The sequence below is a fragment of the Enhydra lutris genome, unplaced genomic scaffold (assembly GCF_002288905.1).
Source record: "Enhydra lutris kenyoni isolate GAN:26980312 unplaced genomic scaffold, ASM228890v2 scaffoldscaffold33, whole genome shotgun sequence".
NCBI classification, from domain to species: domain Eukaryota; kingdom Metazoa; phylum Chordata; class Mammalia; order Carnivora; family Mustelidae; genus Enhydra; species Enhydra lutris.
Genome location: NW_019154117.1, coordinates 17201451 through 17220217, shown reverse-complemented (window position 1 = coordinate 17220217; position 18767 = coordinate 17201451). Strand labels below are relative to the sequence as shown.

Here is an 18767-nt window from a genome sequence, read left to right as displayed (position 1 = left end):
CCCTGTTGAACAGAGAGCCTGACATGGGGCCCGATCCCAGGACACCAAGACCATGACCCGAGCTGAAGGCAGAGGCTTAACACACTGAGCTACCCAGGTGCCCCTAAACAAATAAATCTTAAAAAAAATAATAAAACTATAAAATTTTTCCTCAGTTAGGGCTACCACACAATTAGCTGAACATTATGAGCAACACCATGAGCAGATAATGTAGTAGAAGGCATAGTATTTCTGGACAGAATGTCTGGGTTTTGGTTTCGATTCTATTGTTCTAGCTGAGAGATTTTAAGAAAATTGTTTACTCTAAGACTCTGTTTTCTGGTGTTTAAAAGAAGGATAAAAATATTGGCACTATTGGTGTACATCCCGGGACAGGTGAGAAGCCTAAATGGGTTACTGTATAGAAAGAATGTATTTTAGGTGGAAAAACAAATTATATATGTATTACTGGACATTCTTACTGCCAGAATATACCTATTATATTATCTTCCTTAAACATATCTGTTGCTAATTAGTTTATACTGCATTTTTATTTATTTGTGTATCAATAACCCAGAATTCTTGCCCTACTGTGTTCATTGGGAATTAAGATTGCATGACCTCAGGCAATTTGCTTATACATTGGGAGGATGCGATTCTTGTAACCAGGAAAGTAAGAGAAAGGGCATTTCCCCACCATTGGAAGTTTGGATGCTGGGACATGTGGAGTTGGGGACATATAGGCACCTTATCTAATATGGAAGTAATACCTGAAAGAGTGGTGCTAGATTGGGGCTCATGTGAGTTTCTCTATCCATCAGACTATCAATCTGGGAGCATGATCCATGGCACAAAAGGGTGTCAGTTGTTGCTAAGTGGTTGGGATTGGTGGTGATGACCATGGTTCTGGCCCAACAGAAGCTAAAATGATTTCAACTGGTCCCACTGAGGGTTTGTCATTAGTGACAATGCCAGGCAATTGGGCATCTGAGAGAAGCAAGCATTAGGGATGAAGAAAGTAGAAGGAATTGATTAAAACTCCCCTAAAGGATTATGGTTGGAGATGCTTGATGAACTGCACTTTGATACCTAAAAAGAGAGTGTGAAACAATCCAGTGTCTTCCTCATGAAGGCAAAACTAAGCAGAGTGTCTGAGCCAGCTACAGGGAAGGAATGTGCCTGTGGGTTGGGGCTTGTTCAAGCATTAGGTTAGCAGACTTAAGGAAGACAGAGACATTCCTCTAAAATTTCTCCAGGCCTTTCTTTTACACCTTGATCAGTGTTGTGCATCTCATCTCCTTTGCTAGGCATGACCTCCTTTAGGGCAGTCCCCCCCACCAAAATTAAGTGCTTATAAAATATTTAGTGAATTATATTTCCAAATGAGTCTAAGATACATTGTAGCAAATGTTGGATTGGATACTGAAGAAGAGACCTGATTGCAGACTTAAAATAAGTATTGGCTTCCTTGAAGACTAGAAAAGAGAAAGTGGAGACATACCCATCCTGGGTGGTCCAGTCAGCTACTTTTTGCTGCCAGGCTAGAGCATCTAGTGCTCTCAGATGCAACTGATTGGCAAAAACTGGGAAGATGGGCTTGACTTCTAAAAGCTTCTGAAAGCTCACAACCACAGAATTGGGCGTGCACAATATGTACTTGGTAGAAGTGGAATTCTCCTCTTGGCAGCTCCCACACGAACTGGAGATGGCACCCAAGACTAATGTCCTGCATGGTGTGTGGGTAGAAATGGATACAGAGAGTGAGTAAAGCAAATATTCTACATGGCGCCTAAAATGTATCTGTAGCAGCTTTTCTCAAGTAGGAGGTAAGTAAATGCAAAACAATATACAGTAAATTCCCTCTTCCCTGGACAGTCAGGACGTAAGTTGTTTATCATATCATCAGGTTTTTAGAATGTCCTGCAAGGACTATATTTTATGGGAAGCACTGTTGATTGTCTATTCAATATCTAGTCTTTCTCTCTTCCTCTGTAGTTGTTGGATCTGGCCACGTGCCTAGCTGTAAAATGATATTTTATTCATAGATAGATAAGGACACAAATATTAAGTATGCAGAGGTCACTCGATGGGACTTTCCAAGGACCTTTTTCTGAAGGTGCAGAGTTGGCCAGAAAGCACAACCTTTGTGCCAATTCCTTCCTTTTCTCTTCATCCTGCCTAGATTACTGGAGTTGTACCAGCCATCTTGGGACTGTGAGGCAAACTTGAGGATGGAAATCACAGTTAAGTTATTGAAGCAGAAAGGAAGAGCCTGTGCTCTTGATGACCATGGGGTGGCCCTTCCAGCTCTAGACTATCCACTGTTATGTTTGGTTTCTGTTAATGGAGGCCAAGAGAAGTTCTTTCTTCAGGATATTGAATGCAATAAAATTATTTAAATAATATAGAGATAATGAACTTATTTATTTTTATTTTTTTGGCTGGATACAGTATACTTTATTGATGGTACATGACAAGGTAGGGCTCCCCAAGCCCCTCCCCTTCTTTAGGGGGTCTGGGATGGAAATAGTGGAGGTTGGGAGATTCTCAGTGTTTTGGGGGGTAAGTTAGGGCAGGGATTCCCCAGCAGCTGAGGGCCTCTCTCTTCCTCTTGCTCTGGCTGGGGCTGGTGGTTCAGGGGGCTCTTACTCCTTGGAGGCCATGTGGACCATAAGGTCCACCACCTGGTTGCTGTAGCCAAATTCATTGTCATACCAGGAAATGAGCTTGACAAAGTGGTCACTGAGAGCAATGCCAGCCCCAGCATCGAAGGTAGAGTAGTGGGTGTCACTGTTGAAGTCGCAGGAGACAACCTGGTCCTCAGTGTACCCCAGGATGCCCTTAAGAGGGCCCTCTGATGCCTGCTTCACCACCTTCTTGATGTCATCATATTTGGCAGCTTTCTCCAGGCGGCAGGTCAGATCCACAACAGACACGTTGGGGGTGGGGACACGGAAGGCCATGCCAGTGAGCTTCCCATTCAGCTCAGGGATGACCTTGCCTACAGCCTTGGCCGCACCAGTGGAAGCTGGGATGATGTTCTGGGCAGCCCCTCGGCCATCACGCCACAGCTTCCCAGAGGGGCCGTACACAGTCTTCTGGGTGGCAGTGATGGCATGGACGGTGGTCATGAGTCCCTCCACAATGCCGAAGTTGTCATGGATGACCTTGGCCAGAGGAGCCAAGCAGTTGGTGGTGCAGGAGGCATTGCTGACAATCTTGAGGGAGTTGTCATACTTCTCATGGTTCACACCCATCACGAACATGGGGGCGTCAGCAGAAGGAGCGGAGATGATGACCCTCTTGGCCCCGCCCTTCAAGTGAGCCCCAGCCTTCTCCATGGTGGTGAAGACCCCAGTGGACTCCACAACATACTCAGCACCAGCATCGCCCCATTTGATGTTGGTGGGATCTCGCTCCTGGAAGATGGAGATGGACTTCCCATTGATGACAAGCTTCCCGTTCTCAGCCTTGACTGTGCCGTGGAATTTACCGTGGGTAGAATCATACTGGAACATGTAGACCATGTAGTTGAGATCAATGAAAGGGTCATTGATGGCGACAATATCCACTTTACCAGAGTTAAAAGCAGCCCTGGTGACCAGGCGCCCAATACGGCCAAATCCGTTCACTCCGACCTTCACCATCATGTCTCGGGCACGCGGCTGGCACTGCACCTGAAGATGTGGCTGTCTGTCGAACGGGAAAGAGCAGAGAGCCTGAACTTATTTTTTGTATATTTTTAACCTTTCTTTGTTCCAGAAATGATTAAAGCTGGATTACAAGGATTCCTAAATTCCAGGATAGTACAAACTAATGTCAAAATACCAAAGGAAAAAGAAAGTGAATCAACAAGAAGTTCCTGAACATACTTTAATCTTTTGTCTCCCTTCATTTTATAATTCAAAATTACATCAGGATCTTTTTTTAAAAAGATTGATTTTTTTATTTGAGAGAGATAGAGGATGTACATGTGTGAGTGGGGGGAAGACAGAGGGAGAGAATCTCCAAGCAGGCTCTCTGCTGAACACGGAGCCCAACACAGGGTTCGATCCCATCATCCATGAGATTATGACCCGAGCTGAAGCCAAGAGTTGGTCTCAACCGACCGAGCCACCCAGACACCCCTCAAGTTATAACAGGCTCTTTAATGACTTATGGTCATCATTATGGACATCATATGTTGGAAATTCTGGTTAGTAGAGAGTCCTGTTTAATTGAATGCCACTAGGGAGATCTCAGGGTCACGTAACAGAGACTTCTAACTGGCCATCAATGGCTCGTCTCATGACAGTAACTAATGCTCTCCAGTTCTCTGTAACACATATCCGTGTATGCTCCCGATAGCTGGTTGAGTAGTATCCTGTCCAGTAAACAGTTGTGGTTCTTCCCCAAATCTCTCTGCACCAGCTGTACTGGTTACAGTAATTATATAATTTAATGAAATATTATGTGGTTTGGTAACCTATAAGGGGGAAAGAAAAGAGTTGTTACTCTGAAAGCTAAGTCCAATGCTTGGAAAGACTATAGAGCTGAATTTTCCATAAAATTTTAACTTTTGGGATTAAGTGTGGGGAAGCCATTTTTTACTGGTGGGAAAAAAAAAAATCAGTCAAAAGTCTTCTGATTACTTTCATTCTTTAAGCAGTAATGCAGTATGAAAAAAAAAAAAAATCCATGGAGTGCTCCAAAGAGTATACCCAGAAGCAAAAAAAGACAGCCCTACATCCAAAATTGGTTAATACACATGGATTTAAGTGTTTTAATAGAAAAGAAAGTGTTTAAGGTGTATATGTATGTAATAATTCTCCATTCTGTCAGGCATGTTATATTATGTTACTCTGTTAGGATGGATAAGAGTACTTCTGGTGCTTGTACAGAATTCACATAGTACGGCCATGTTAAATAAAGGAATAAAAATCCAGGGGGATTAAGAAGTGATTAAATGTACCAGGTGGCAAATAAGTGATGCTAGCCCTACAATTGCTATGTTATCCTGTGCTCTTGGGGGAAGACATTACTAATCAATCATGGTCTTCTGTAATCAATCACTAATCAAGTCAATCTTTGAGTGTCGAACACCAAGAAGTTACTACCAGTTAATCAGTTGGCTCCTGACATTGAATCTGTCAACCATGGCTTAGAGTAGAATAGTGCAGTAGGCGCAGATCATGGATTGGCATGTCACTTGAGGCTATGCAGGTTGGAAGTGTGTCAGAAAGATATGCCAGGGGGATCTGGGTGAACATCCGCCATTCATAGATTGCTGGGATCCATCTGGCCAGCCTCCTTCCTCTAGGCAGTGTCCCTTTCTTCTTCATCCCATCAGTGTTTCTTTCAGAACGGCAGTCTAGATGGAGATCTTGTCAAAGAGAGGGCAAGTTGTGTTGGGATGTGCCTTAGCATCACTGTGGCTGAGTTATGCCTAGGCAGCTTGGTGTGCTAGCTTGACCCTGGCAACAGAATGTCCAGATTTGACGCTGGTGTCACCATGTCCTAGCTCTGACCAAGGCAAGTTAACCTCTTCAAGTTTCTGTTATCAGTAGTGGGTTTATAAGGGTTAAATGTAATAATGCATGGGAGGTATAAAAGACTGGTTCCAGCATTTTCACACCCTCTACAGCAGGGTTTTCTAAGCATGAGTTCATGAGTTCTTTGAAATCCTATGCTTGGTATGCTCAGGATCCATACGTTCATCAAATTCTCAAAGGAGTCTGGAACGAAAACAAAAGCAAACCAAAACAAACAAGAAATACCTAAAGCTTTCTTCTTTAGAGCCATGCTTAACAAATTTTAATGAATCCCCTGAAGATCTCTTAAAATGCCAATTCTAATTTAGTATGTTCCGAGGGGTGCCTGTGGCTGTGTATTGTTGACAACCTCCCAGTTGATGGTGATGCTGCTGACGCATGGACCACACTTTAAGTACCGAAGATCTATTTCCTTCTTCTGCAGAGAGGACTATAACATGATTATTAAAAGCATGAGTTCTGGACTTAGCATGGGTATGCTTTCGGCCTTGACCTTCACTAATTCTATAACCTTGGTCAAGCTGCTGAACATCTTTCTCTCTGCCCCAGTTTCTTCAACTGTAATACGGGGGAAATAATAGTACTTCCACAATAGGGTTGATATGAGGATTAAATGATATAGTTTACAACAGTGCCTAAAACGCAGTATGTGTTGTTATTGGTTTATTTACCACTTTGGGAGTGCACTCTCTGTTGCCGCCACCACATTCTTAGCTGTCTCAGACGACATAGCATTCTCTGGATTGTGTCATGCCCGAAGTAATGTCTCTTACCAATGACATAGGAGTCAAATAAAATCGTGAAACATAAAATATCCCTCTCTTGGGGAGATAGACATAACAGGAAACACTTGCTTAGGTCACTTTCTTACAAGCTCATTTGATCACAGAATTCAGAACAGCTCTTTCCATCTAACTCCTAATTCACTACGCATAAGACGGCATACCATAAAGTCATAGTCACGGGAGGGTTTTTCTGAAGAGTGGCAGATGAAAAGGGTTGCTCTGCAGTGTAGGTGCTGTTGCACCAGAGAGAGACCTGGCTTCTCTAGGTCATCTGCAGAGGAGAAGCTTTGCATCTGTACCACCCACCAGCTGAGTACCCACCCCAGTGCACATGCCTCCGTGAGGGCCCGGGGACTCCAGTGCTTCACTCTGTCCTGTTTTTGCCTCTGCCACATGCATGCAGGCCTTTGGGCCACACATGAACAAGTGCCACCGAGACAGGAGGGGTTCGGATGAGGAAGACTTTCTCATCCAGTGCTTTACTCACACCATAATTTTCCTCCTCCTGTCAGTGTGCTGGCTTTGGCACCTGATTCTCTTCTACCAGAACACGTAGAGACAGTGATTCCTCTCTCTAACCCTCCCTGCCTTTTGGTTCGAGATTTTTGTTCTTTCTTTTAATTTATTTATCTATTTTTAAAGATTTTATTTATTTGTCAGAGAGAGAGGAGAGCACACACAAACGGGGGGAGCAGCAGGCAGAGGGAGAAGCAGACTCCCCACTGAGCAGGGAGCCTGACGGGACTTGATCCCAGCAGGCTGGGATCATGAGCTGATTTGAAGGCAGACACTTAATGAACTGAGCCCCCCAGGCATCCCTAGATTTTTGTTCTTTAAAGGAAATAAAAGTTTGTGGCTAAAAAAATGAAGATAGTATCTATTCTTTTTCCTCTTTTAAAAACTGAGTCCGAGGATATTCAGATTGAAAGAATTGATTATGATTACATTTTATGATTTAACTAGTACAGAAATTTTATTTTTTATTTTTATTTAAAAAAAATTTTTTTTAGAGAGCTTGTTTGGGGCGGGGGGAGGGGCAGAGTGAGAGGGAGAGAGACTCCTCAAACAGGTTCCACACTCAACATGGGGCCTGATGTGGGGTTCGGTCCCACAGCCTGAAGATCATGACCTGAAAATCAAGAGTCTGACGCTTGGGGCACCTGGGTGGCTCAGTGGGTTGGGTCTCTGCCTTCAGCTTGGGTCATGATCTCGGGGTTCTGGGATCGAGCCCTGCATCGGGCTCTCTGCTCAGCAGGGAGCCTGCTTCCCCCCCCCCAACCCCCGCCTGCCTCTCTGCCTACTTGTGATTGCTCTTTCTCTCTCTCTGTCAAATAAATAAATAAATAAATAAATAAATAAAATCTTAAAAAAAAAAAAAAGTCTGACGCTTAAACAACTGAGCCACCCAGGCACCCTCAGAACTTTTTTTGTAAGTTAACTTTATTGACATACAACTTATAATAAAAAATGCATTCACTTAAAAATGCATAATTCAGTGAGTTTTGACAAACGCATGTGACTGTGTAACCAGTGGTACAATCAAGATATAGAACATTTCCATCACCCCAGATAGTTTGCTTATGTCCATTTGAAGTTTCTCCTGCTCCAGGTAACCAAACTGGTTTGATTTCTGTCATCACTGATGCACCTTTTCTGGAAATAGGACTTTCACGTAAATGGAATCCTATGAATGCACTATTTTCTTTCTGGCTTTTTTCGCTCATCATAATGTTTTGGAGAGTCATTATTGTTATTGTATGTATCACTACTATCGATAGCAGAACTTTTCGTTTTCTTTTTAAAAAACCTTTCTGTTAACTCTGCTAAAATGTCAACCATTATGCATACATCACAAATTAATAATATATGTACCTTGAAATACATTTTTTTTTTAACATAAGGTCAAGTTTAGGAATATCACTTAGTGCTAGAATGTCTGAAGAGCTGTGACTGTTTTGCAGTTGTGAGGGCTGTGTGGCGTTGTGGATAGCCTGCGGTCACAGCACCAACCCTGTCACTGACTTTATGAATTTGAACAAGATCTGTCACCCATTGGGGCTCAGTTTGCCCATTTGTACTAGTCTGTTTTTAAATTTTAGCAATTAATTAACATATAGTGTATTATTGGTTTCAGAGGTAGAGTTTAGTGATTCATCAGCTGCATAGAACACCCAGTCTCATCACAACACGTGCCCTCCTTAATGCCCATCCCCTGGCCACCCCATCCCCCCATCATCTCCCCTCCAGCAGCCCTCAGTGTGCTCTCTAGAGTTGAAGAGTCTCTTGTGGCTTGTCTCCTTCTGATTTCGTCTTATTTTATTTTTCCCTTCCTTCCCCTCTGTTCATCTGTTTTGTTTCTTAAATTCCACATATGAGTGAAATCCTATGGCATTTGTCTTTCTCTGGCTGACTAGTGCTAGTTATTAGTCTTTGCCGTTCCTGAGGCCCATTTTGGGCCTGACATGTGCTTTTTGGGCTGGTCACTGAGCTGTGGAGCCAGCAGAGGGAGCAGGAGTCAACAAATGAATTGCAGAGCGGGGCCCACATCCCGAAGCCTCCGGGAGGCGCGCTGTCCTCGGCACAGTGGCCGCACTGTTCCAGAGCACAGCAAATCCTGTGATGGACCAGTTTTTAAAGTGACTTAAGACTCTCGATATCATTTTTTCAAACTTACTTCCCTGATTAGGTGATGTTGTAATTTTCTTTTTTAATATAAAAAGGGTATAAACAAATCTCCGTGTGGTTTTATAAGCAAATAAAATAGAGTCACATTCAAACTTACTTAAATTAACTTTTAGTGCTTATTACCCTAGAGAAGAATTGTAAGAGAAAAAAAAAAAAAAAAAAAAACACAAAAAACCCCCAAAGAGTTAAAGGGGCCCCTTAGTTTACTTTTCAAGACAAAAACAAAGTTAGATTGAGTCATCCAAAATACAGTTTATAGAGTTGTCAAAAATGAAATATCTTATACCATTACCTGAAAATAGCCTTGAGGGTTTAAAAGCAGCTAATTGGTTTCACTCTGAGGCTAGATCTGTAGACACACAGTTAAATGGACATTTCATGCCATGAAATTTCCTGCATCTTCCATCCCTACACTTTTAGTCACAGAATTATTTCTGTTCTCCACTCACTTTTGCTTCTATGAACATAACTGCTGTTGCATGAAATCTTTATAGTCTTATGTTTGCTCCCCAATTCCTCTCTTCATGATATGGAACAAAAAAACCCAGAGAGTGGAATTAGGTTGGCCGCGGCATGCTGGGAAACACTCTGTAGCCTTTTATACCTCTTGGCCACCTTTCTCCCCCTACAAAATATTATTTTGAAATGAATAATTTGGGACATTTGAGTGGCTCAGTTGATTAAGTGTCCAATTCTTAGTTTCAGCTCAGGTCATGAACTCGGGGTCATGGAAACTGAGCCCCATGTTGGGGTCCATCTACTTGAGATTTTCTCTCTCCCTCTCCTTGGGCCCCTCCCCCTGCTTTCTGGCTCTTAAAAAAAAAAAAAAAACTAAAGTAATTTGGTGAAAAGTTTTGTAATTTATAATTTCAAATGAACTTGGTAATGTGAGATATGCAAAAGAAAAATTTAAATATGCTATAACTGGCATTTTTCTGGTGAAATGAGGGGAGTACTGAAAAGGCAAGTTTGGAAGCAGGCTCTGTGGAGACTCTGGGGAGGAGCAGAAAGAAGGGCTGAGGCGAGGCGAGTGAGGAAAATAAAGTGAGGGGTGGAAATGAAGGAAGGCCTGTGTGTGTGGGCAGAGATGACCTGTGTCTGCATCTTTTGTCAGTAAATCTGTTTTACTTATCAAAAGGTACCTGACAGACCTCTATGGAAAAGATGAATCTGATGTGATTTTTTTTTTTAAGATTTTAGTTATTTTATTTTAGAGAGGGAGGGAGAGTGCACAAGAGAGCTTGAGCAGGGGAGGACGAGAGGGAGAGGATCTCAAGCAAACTCTGTGCTAAGTGCAGAGCCTGACATGGGGCTTGATCTCATGACATTGAGATCGTGACCTGAGCTGAAATCAAGAGTCTGACACCCAACTGACTGAGCCACCCAGGTGCCCTGAATCTGATGTTATTTTAATTAGTCTGTACCACAGAGAAAGAAGGACGCAACCCTGTTATTTTATTAGGCCCGTATGACACTGATCTAAAACCTGACCAAAATAGCACGAGAAAGGAAACCACAGACTAACCTCACGTATAATTGTTGATGCAAAAATCCTAATAAAATACTAGCAAACGTATTTCAGCAGTGCACTAGGAGAAAATACACCATGACCAAAGACATTTATCCTAAATGTTCACGGTAGCTCAATATTATGAAGTCTATAAACATAATCACATTAAAATGCAGAGAAGGGTGGGATGTCGAGCAGGCTGGGCTGTTTTAGGACGAAAGGACAGGGCCAGAAAGCAGATCACAGGTTGCCAGAGGATGGGACTGGGGAATGTTTGATTACAAAGGAAGAACCCAAGTGAATTTTAGGGGTGATGGAACTATTCTGTATCTTGATTGTGGTGCTGGATACCTGCCTCTGTGTACTCATGAATAGGACATTATACAACCAAAAAAGTGAATGTTATTGTAGATAAAAACAAATACTTAAAAATCAATTTCAAAAAATGAAAACAAAACCAAAAAATCCCTCTATCACATAGCCAGTAAAGCCGATGTTTGACTAGGTGAGGTGTAGTGACTGTAATATACCCAGTTTTCTCAACTGTCACCTGGAGCTCACCCTGGTACTTACCTCCCAGCATTGTTACGAGATTTGGCTCAGCACAGCATCTGGCGTAGAGTACATCCTCAAGAAATGTTAATCAGGGGCGCCTGGGTGGCTCAGTGGGTTAAAGCCTCTGCCTTTGGCTCAAGTCATGATCCCAGGGTCCTGGGATGGAGCCCCACATTGGGCTCTCTGCTCCGCGGGGAGCCTGCTTCCTCCTCTCTCTCTTCCTGCCTCTCTGCCTACTTGTGATCTCTTTAAAAAAAAAAAAAAAAAAAAAAAAAAGAAATGTTAATCATTGTTAGTAATAAGATATACCCATGAAGCACAGGATCTCTGGAGCCAGAATGCCTGGCTTCAGATTCTGGTTCATCCCCTTATTTGTTGTGTGGCCTTGGGCAGGTCATTTTGCTTCTGTCCTCTGTGTTCTCTTATTTTTAAAACTTAGAGAAGCATTGCTCTGAGAGTTCGTTGAGTTTACTGCAGCAGAGCACCTAGAAGTGGGGAGTGGGGGAGAGAAACTCCTGAGGCTCCTGTGAGTTCAGAAGTGGAGTAAAGTGAGCTGTGCACGGTCGTGTGTGTGTGTGTGTGCGTGCGCGCGTGCGCACACGTGCGTGTGTATTTGTGTTTAAGGGTGGCTGATGTTGGTCTCTATGTTATTTAATGAGTTGTTTAGATAAGGTGCATGGGTAAAAGGGCAAGAGGAGACAGTTTCCACCTGTGGCAGAGATATGGGTATAAACACCAAGACAGAAGCACAGGTCGATTCTCCAGAGACCAAGGGAACTGACAGACATACATGAACCTGGTTCCACATTGGCCTGGTGTCAAAGGTAGGATGAATTTGTATTAAAGGAGTGTGAAAATTTACTCAGGCCAAGTAGGTCATCAGCAAAGAGAGTTAAAGGGAGAACCCTAGAGCCTCTGTTTAATGACTTCAGCCTCTAGCTACTTGAATAAAGGGGGAGTTTCTCTGTGTTTGCGTGACCATTGTCCTTGCTGTGGCCACTCATGTTGACTCCAGCGGACTGTGTGTCACCTATGAGAGTGAGGGGGCTGGTCAGCGAACGTTCCTTGCCTCGGTGACTCTGAGTAGACCGTTGTCACTGGTGGGCTGGTGGTGGTCACATCCAACTGGGAGCCCCTACTTGGAAGTGAGTCACTTGCCTCACTGCTAAGGATTGCACAAGTCCCAAGAAAATGGGGAGAAGAGTAATATTTAAAGAAATGAGAACATTTTTATCAATATGATAAGGGGAAAATGCAAAATATAAAACTCTGTATGTGTATCTAATTTGGTTAAACATATGCATAGAAAAATGACTGGAATGAAACATTAAAACACTAAAGAGTTGTCTCCGAGTGAGGACTACAGATGACTTCTCTTCTTTGTATTTTATATCTTTTATATTTTCTGCAATAAAAATGTTTTACTTTGGCAATTAGAGAAGGGGAATGGTTGCAATTAACTTAAAAGAAAAGAGGTTCCCTTTCCCTGTTCACAGCCTACATATTGTTCAGCAACACATTTTTTGCTACTTGTTATGTATAGGACAATAACAGTTTAATTGCTGGCAACATTCTCTAATCTCCAGGTGAAGCTCAAAGCTTCCTAATCTTACTTCTGTTCCACGGAAGAGGAGCTCTGACCTGGGGCAAAGACATAATGGGGTCCTTAGAAACTCGCCATGAGCCATTGCAGTTGGAGCTTGGGTGGTAGCGAGGAAGACAGCCAAAACTCCCTCTTTCTGGAATGTGCTACTGTTTGGGATCACGTCCTGTTACTTGTCTTGCTTTCCTTTCTCTCAGCTGCTGTGTAAAGATAGGATTATGTTTTTGCTGGGGCTGCCATAACAAAGAACCACAGACCAGGTGGCTGAAATAACAGAAAGTTATTTTTTGACAGTTCTGGAGGCTACAAGGTATCTGAGATCAAGGTGTCTGGGGTTGGTTTCTTCTGAGGCCTCTCGCCTTGGCTTGTAGATGACTGCCTTTCCATCCTGTCTTCCCATGATCTTCTTTTGTGTGACTGTGTCCTAACCTGCTCTTCTTTGAAGGACACTAGATTTGTCACATTAGATTTGGGCCTATCCTGATGAACTCATTTCGCGTCAATTGCCTCTTTAAAGACCCTATCTCCAAACACAGTCAGCTGGAGATTCTAGAAGTAGGACTACAACATAGGACTTTTGGAGTCCACAATTTTGCCCATAACAGTGTTGAAGTAATTTTTCTTAGGGGACCCTGTTGCCACTCAGGGAAAGTCAGGAGAGAACCAGTATAGGGTCTAAGAGAAAGGATGTTTAAAAAAAAAAAAAAAGGCAGTTTTAACTTCTTGGGTTTCGTATAGCCTACCAGGTTAAGAAACCAGAGAGAAACGCACACATCTTCATTTGTCCAGAGTGTCTGTGTCTGTTGCGGGCACATCACCCTCTGAAATCTGTGGCTGTATCGAGGCCACTTGAAGATTGAAATGTTGGCTCTCTCCTCCTTGGGGACATAACAAATATATCATTCTGTTGAAATTATCACCACACGATTGGATGTTTCTACAAAAGCAAAGCAAATCTGAGAGCAGAGATGTAGACTCTTGCTCAGTAACTGATGGGGGGTGGATATGGTGGCGAAATGGTTAAAGAGTGGTCCACTCTGGTCCTAAGACCCTTGATAGCTTGGTAAACATCACCATTTTCTACTAAAAAACAAGAAGCAGCCTTCTGACCAGCTCATATAAATTTTAAGGCGTTGAATTGAAAGCGTTTATCTGTCTTCTCTGCCCGAGTGATAAACATCAGTGAATGTATTCTGATCTCTTTCCCGAGATGAATCCTGAAAGTTTGGCACTATGGAACTGATTTCATGGACTTGTGAAAAGAGACAGGTCAGGCCTATGGATTCTGCCTTTGCCCAGCCAGCAGATGGTGCCATTTTTCTAGGAAATGGAACCAGAATTAGTTTGAACTGCCTTTTGGCCATCAGTGTGCTAGGTTAGGTACCATGTTTACAGGGTATTTCCCTAGATCTTCATATATAACCAGCTTCTCTTCTATAAAATTCAGCTCATCTTAACTGCAGCTAAACAAACTGAAATCGTCAGGCTTAAGTGTAAGTGAAACTTTTATTTTTTTAAACATGGGGAAAATTAGAAAGAAAATCTGAGCCCCTTCTTCTAGGTGTATGTTTTAGGATTATATCCTCTCTCCTCCTCCTCATCCCCCATCTTCTTCCAACATATGAACAGGCATCATCTGTTGACTCTCTTACAGTCTTTCACTGTTATGTATAGTGGTTGGTTTACTGAATTCTATAGTAAAATTGTAACTTTTGAGGAATGAGTAGTTCTGAATAGCTACTTCAATAGCTGCTTTAATATAATACATAACTTAATAAACGTAATTTAATAGCTAGTTTTAATAATATGTAGCTGAGTATTTACCTTTTTATTATTATTTATGAATTTTTTTACTAGAAATGATTGTATAATAACATAAATTTAAGTGGCACCTAATTTAAACTTTTAAATTAATTCATTGAAGAATAACACAGTATGTTAAGCCTAATTGTTGAAACAACGCCTCTTTTTTCCCAGAAAAGAAGAAAGTAAAGGCATGATCAAAATTATGAGTGACAATTTGGGTTCATTTTGACACTTATAAATGATTTTGTAGGCATACCGGCATGCACAATGTTGAAGAATCAACCCACTGGATTTAGAAATAATGGTTAGATAAAGAAGTACAGCTATACATCTCAGAGTTAATGCCTGAAATTAAAGGAAAATATCCACCATTTATCATAATGAACTTTCAATAACTCATTTTTTTTAACATTGAGATTGTTGTTTTAGGGAATAACTTTCTCTGAGCATTTAATTTAATGTTAAATGTATTAAATGACATACAGAGAGAAATAAATTTTGTGTTTGATACAAATTAAAGGTTACATGAATATAACCTCCCTTCCTCGCCAAAGCTCAAATCTGCAGTGGTCTCAGCAGAAAATAAACAGTTTACAAGTTAGACAGAATTTATAGCATTACAAAAGTTTACAGAACCCTACTTTTCATCACTTTTTTATAATAGCAAAGATTTTAATGACAACTGAATGACCAGAATGTGGCAAATATTTATGCAAAACTGCATGAATTGTCCTTATCTTTTGATAGAGGTAAAACCCAAGAACACACAATGACAATGATGAAGAGAAACTACACTGAAAGGAATTCTATTTTCGATTTCAAGCAACATGGACCATACTATTTCCAAACACTGAAAAAAAACGTGGCACTGTGAACAGTGGGAGTAACGCGTGACTCGGCAATTCACCCAGTGGATATGGCTGACGCTGGCACATGCCACAGTTTCTCTCTACACCAGCCAGCACTTAAATGACTAGAAACTATGGAAGGGCTTGAAACTCACTTCAGTGTCTTTATTCTTGAAATCTGAGGATCATGAATGAAATATTTTTTTTTAAAGATTTTATTTACTTATTTGACAGTCAGAGATCACAAGTAGCAGAGAGACAGGCAGAGAGAGAGGGGGGGAAGCAGGCTCCCCGCTGAGCAGAGAGCCCGATGTGGGGCTCGATCCCAGGACCCTGGGATCATGACCTGCGCCGAAGGCAGAGGCTTTATCCCACTGAGCCACCCAGGTGCCCCATGAATGATATATTTATGAAAGTCGTCTTCCCACCCCACTCCCCACCTCAAGGAGTGTTTCTGGTATCCCTGGAAATCCTTAAAAGAATCGAATCATAAACTCTCTGGATTTACCTCTACCAATCCATTTAACTGGAATTTGAAGCTCTTCTTCAATAAAACGAATGTAATTTTGGGCCTTAACAGGTAGTTCTTCAAATGTCCTTGCATTTAATATATCTATGTTCCAACCTGGGAGAGCCTTATACTGAGCTTCAACTTTATTTAAGATTTCTTGATTTCCTGGGAAATGAGGAATGATTTCGCCATCTACTTCGTAAGCAACTCCAACTTTGATTTCCGTAAATGTGTCCAAAATATCCACTCTTTTAAGTGCCAACACAGGAAATTCATTAATCATATGAGCACATTTGAGCGAAATGAGGTCCAGCCAGACACATCTTCTTCTCCTTCCAGTGGTTACCCCAAACCCTCCACCTATTTTTGTATTAATTCTCCACTTTCATTGTCTTACTCTGTAGGGAAGGCACCAGTGCCAACTTGAGTTTTGTAAGCTTTTGGGACCCCATCACTTCTCCAGCATTTTGGGGAGGTATACCCAATCAGGTACAGACACCTCCCACTGTACAGTTTGAAGAGGTTACCAAAGGATAAGTTCTAAAATTACTATCTAGTAGTTCTGCATTGGCATCTTCTACCAAGATTTTCTTTGGTGTTCCATGCAGGGCCTCGGAGAGGAAATAAATTCCATCTCCCACCATTGGTTTAATCCTTTCCATATAGCCCATAAGGTTTTTTTTTAATTCACTTAATTGTTAATTTCCAAAGTGGGGCATATGATTTGTATTGGTTAACCAGACCTTTGAACCTCTCAGAGAAGCCATTAAAGTCAGAAATAAGATCAGTTCATTCCAAGTAGCTTCGGAGGATAAACTGGGCCCATGCCCTTTTTTGTGGTACCCCATTTTTTTTTTTTTTCTGCTTCTTATTGTCTCTTTTGCTCCTGGAGACCATCAGATCCTTGTTGAAAATTAAATACAACAGGAGCACTGTCAGATAGGGTAAGCCTTTTTTCCTAGCCTTCCAGGCCTTTTCCTTTTTGGACATTTTTCTCTGCTTCCTCAAATAATTTGGGAAGATGATTTATCACACTATTTCCAATGATTATGGTAGCATTTGGATTAATTTTTCCACAATGTCCAGTATGGTGACCCAGTTCTCCCTGGGCCACGCCCCAGGGCCTCCACAATCCCAGTTGCATATGGAAGGTGCCATAGGCTTGGTGTTAGCGCGGTGGTGCCTGTGACGTGAGGAGAGGCCAAGGGAGATGCAGGCAGTGAGGAGGGCATGAACTGAACTGCTCTGTGGCCACCAGCCACATGTGGAGAAAGAACGAGCCAGAGGCCAACCCAACTACTTACCTTTTTATTTTTTTTATTTTAAAGATTTTTATTTATTTATTCGACAGACAGAGATCACATGTAGGCAGAGAGGCAGGCAGAGAGAGAGAGGAGGAAGCAGGCTCCCCGCTGAGCAGAGAGCCCGATGCGAGGCTTGATCCCAGGACCCTGGGATCACGACCTGAGCTGAAGGCAGAGGCTTTAACCCACTGAGCCACCCAGGTGCCCCATTACCTTTTTAACTATAAACACTTATCTTCAAAATTTTCAATGAAAATTTCAAATATACAGAATACTTGAAAGACCAACACAATAAGCATTATATACCGTACTTATCACCTAGATTCAGCAATTATTAACATGACGTAGATTCAATAGTTAGTAACATTACCATTTTCCTTAATGTATAAATATGTGTGTGTATATATATATTTATATATATGGAAGTTGGTTACAGACATCATGACACATCAGCCCTAATATTTTAGCCTATAACTCTTTAGAATGAAAACATTCTTCTAACTACTAAACCATAATCACACCTAAGAATATTAGCAATAATTTCATTATTATCTAATATCGACTCCTTAGTCAAAATTTCCTAGTTATTACCCATGTATCATTTTACTTATTATTTAGCTATTTTAAGTAATCACCACCCCCAGCATGAGGCTGGTGCTCACCACCTGGAAATCAAGAGTTGCTCGGACTAGCTAGCACAGGACTGAGCTAGCTAGGGCGCCCCATCCCCATACATCTTTTGTGGCTGATTTTTATTTTAACCGGCCCCAGTCAAGACTCAGAAGTTGGTTTTTGTTGTTTTGTTTGTTCACTCACCTCTACTTAAAGACGGTGATTTTTTTTTTTTTAACAGACCAGGCCTGTTATTTTAGAATGTCCCACATTCTGGATGTGTCTGATTGTTTTCTTATAAGCTTCTTCTTAACCTGTGTTCCTCAGCTATCAAAGCCTGAGAGGAAGGCTTATGTACTGTAAATAATAATGATATTTCTAACTCAAATTCAACATTATACATTATTTCTTACCTTCGATTTTATATAGCTACTTCTTCTTTCTTAACTAACAATTTAAGTTCTTAATAACACTCATAGTTTACTTATTTGCTTTACCCTACAATTGTTTAAAACAATAGCACAATATTACTACTACAAAAAAAACTAAGGGAAGATAAAGATTTCTTTGTGGTTCTTTTATCTTTATAGCATATCTAAGGATCAGATAAAAGTGTGCTAAGCTTAAAAACCACTTGAAATAATTTTGTCCTCTGCATGGTTATGTCAAAAGTTTGATATGTATTTAAGTTTGTTTTGTGTTGTTTTAAATTGAATATTTCCTTTCTTTCCCCTTTCAGTTAATTTTATTTTTTGAATTATAGAAAACATTTAAAGGAGCAAAAAAAAAATCAAAATTATATAAAGATGTAAAGTCAGAGAAGTCTTACTTCCATCTTTATCTCCTCTACCTGATTTCTCCTCTGTCCCTATAGATGACTATTTTTAAAAATTAGTTTCTGGTTTATTCTTCCTATTAATTTTTGCAATAACAGGCAAGTATGTATTATCCTCCTGTTTGTTTGTTTTTTTTCTCACAGAGCAAAGCATACTCTAGATCCTGTTTCACAATTTGTTCTTTGCACTTAATAAGACACTC

At 41.3% G+C, this 18767-nt stretch overlaps 1 protein-coding gene and 1 pseudogene across 1 annotated transcript; both read right to left on the bottom strand.

Moving 5' to 3' along the window:
* Nucleotides 1-2419: 2419 nt before the first annotated feature.
* LOC111153592 (glyceraldehyde-3-phosphate dehydrogenase-like) lies at nt 2420-3695 on the bottom strand. The gene has a single exon (XM_022512724.1). It carries the CDS (start codon nt 3627-3629, stop codon nt 2625-2627), a length of 1005 nt encoding a protein of 334 aa, XP_022368432.1. The 5' UTR covers nt 3630-3695; the 3' UTR covers nt 2420-2624.
* A 12080-nt stretch (nt 3696-15775) lies between these two features.
* LOC111153528 lies at nt 15776-16957 on the bottom strand (annotated as a pseudogene).
* Nucleotides 16958-18767: the final 1810 nt, after the last annotated feature.

What these genes read in the sequence shown, in the direction of transcription:
- LOC111153592 (XM_022512724.1), bottom strand. Translation starts at nt 3,629, where the DNA reads ATGATGGTGAAGGTCGGAGTGAACGGATTTGGCCGTATTGGGCGCCTG.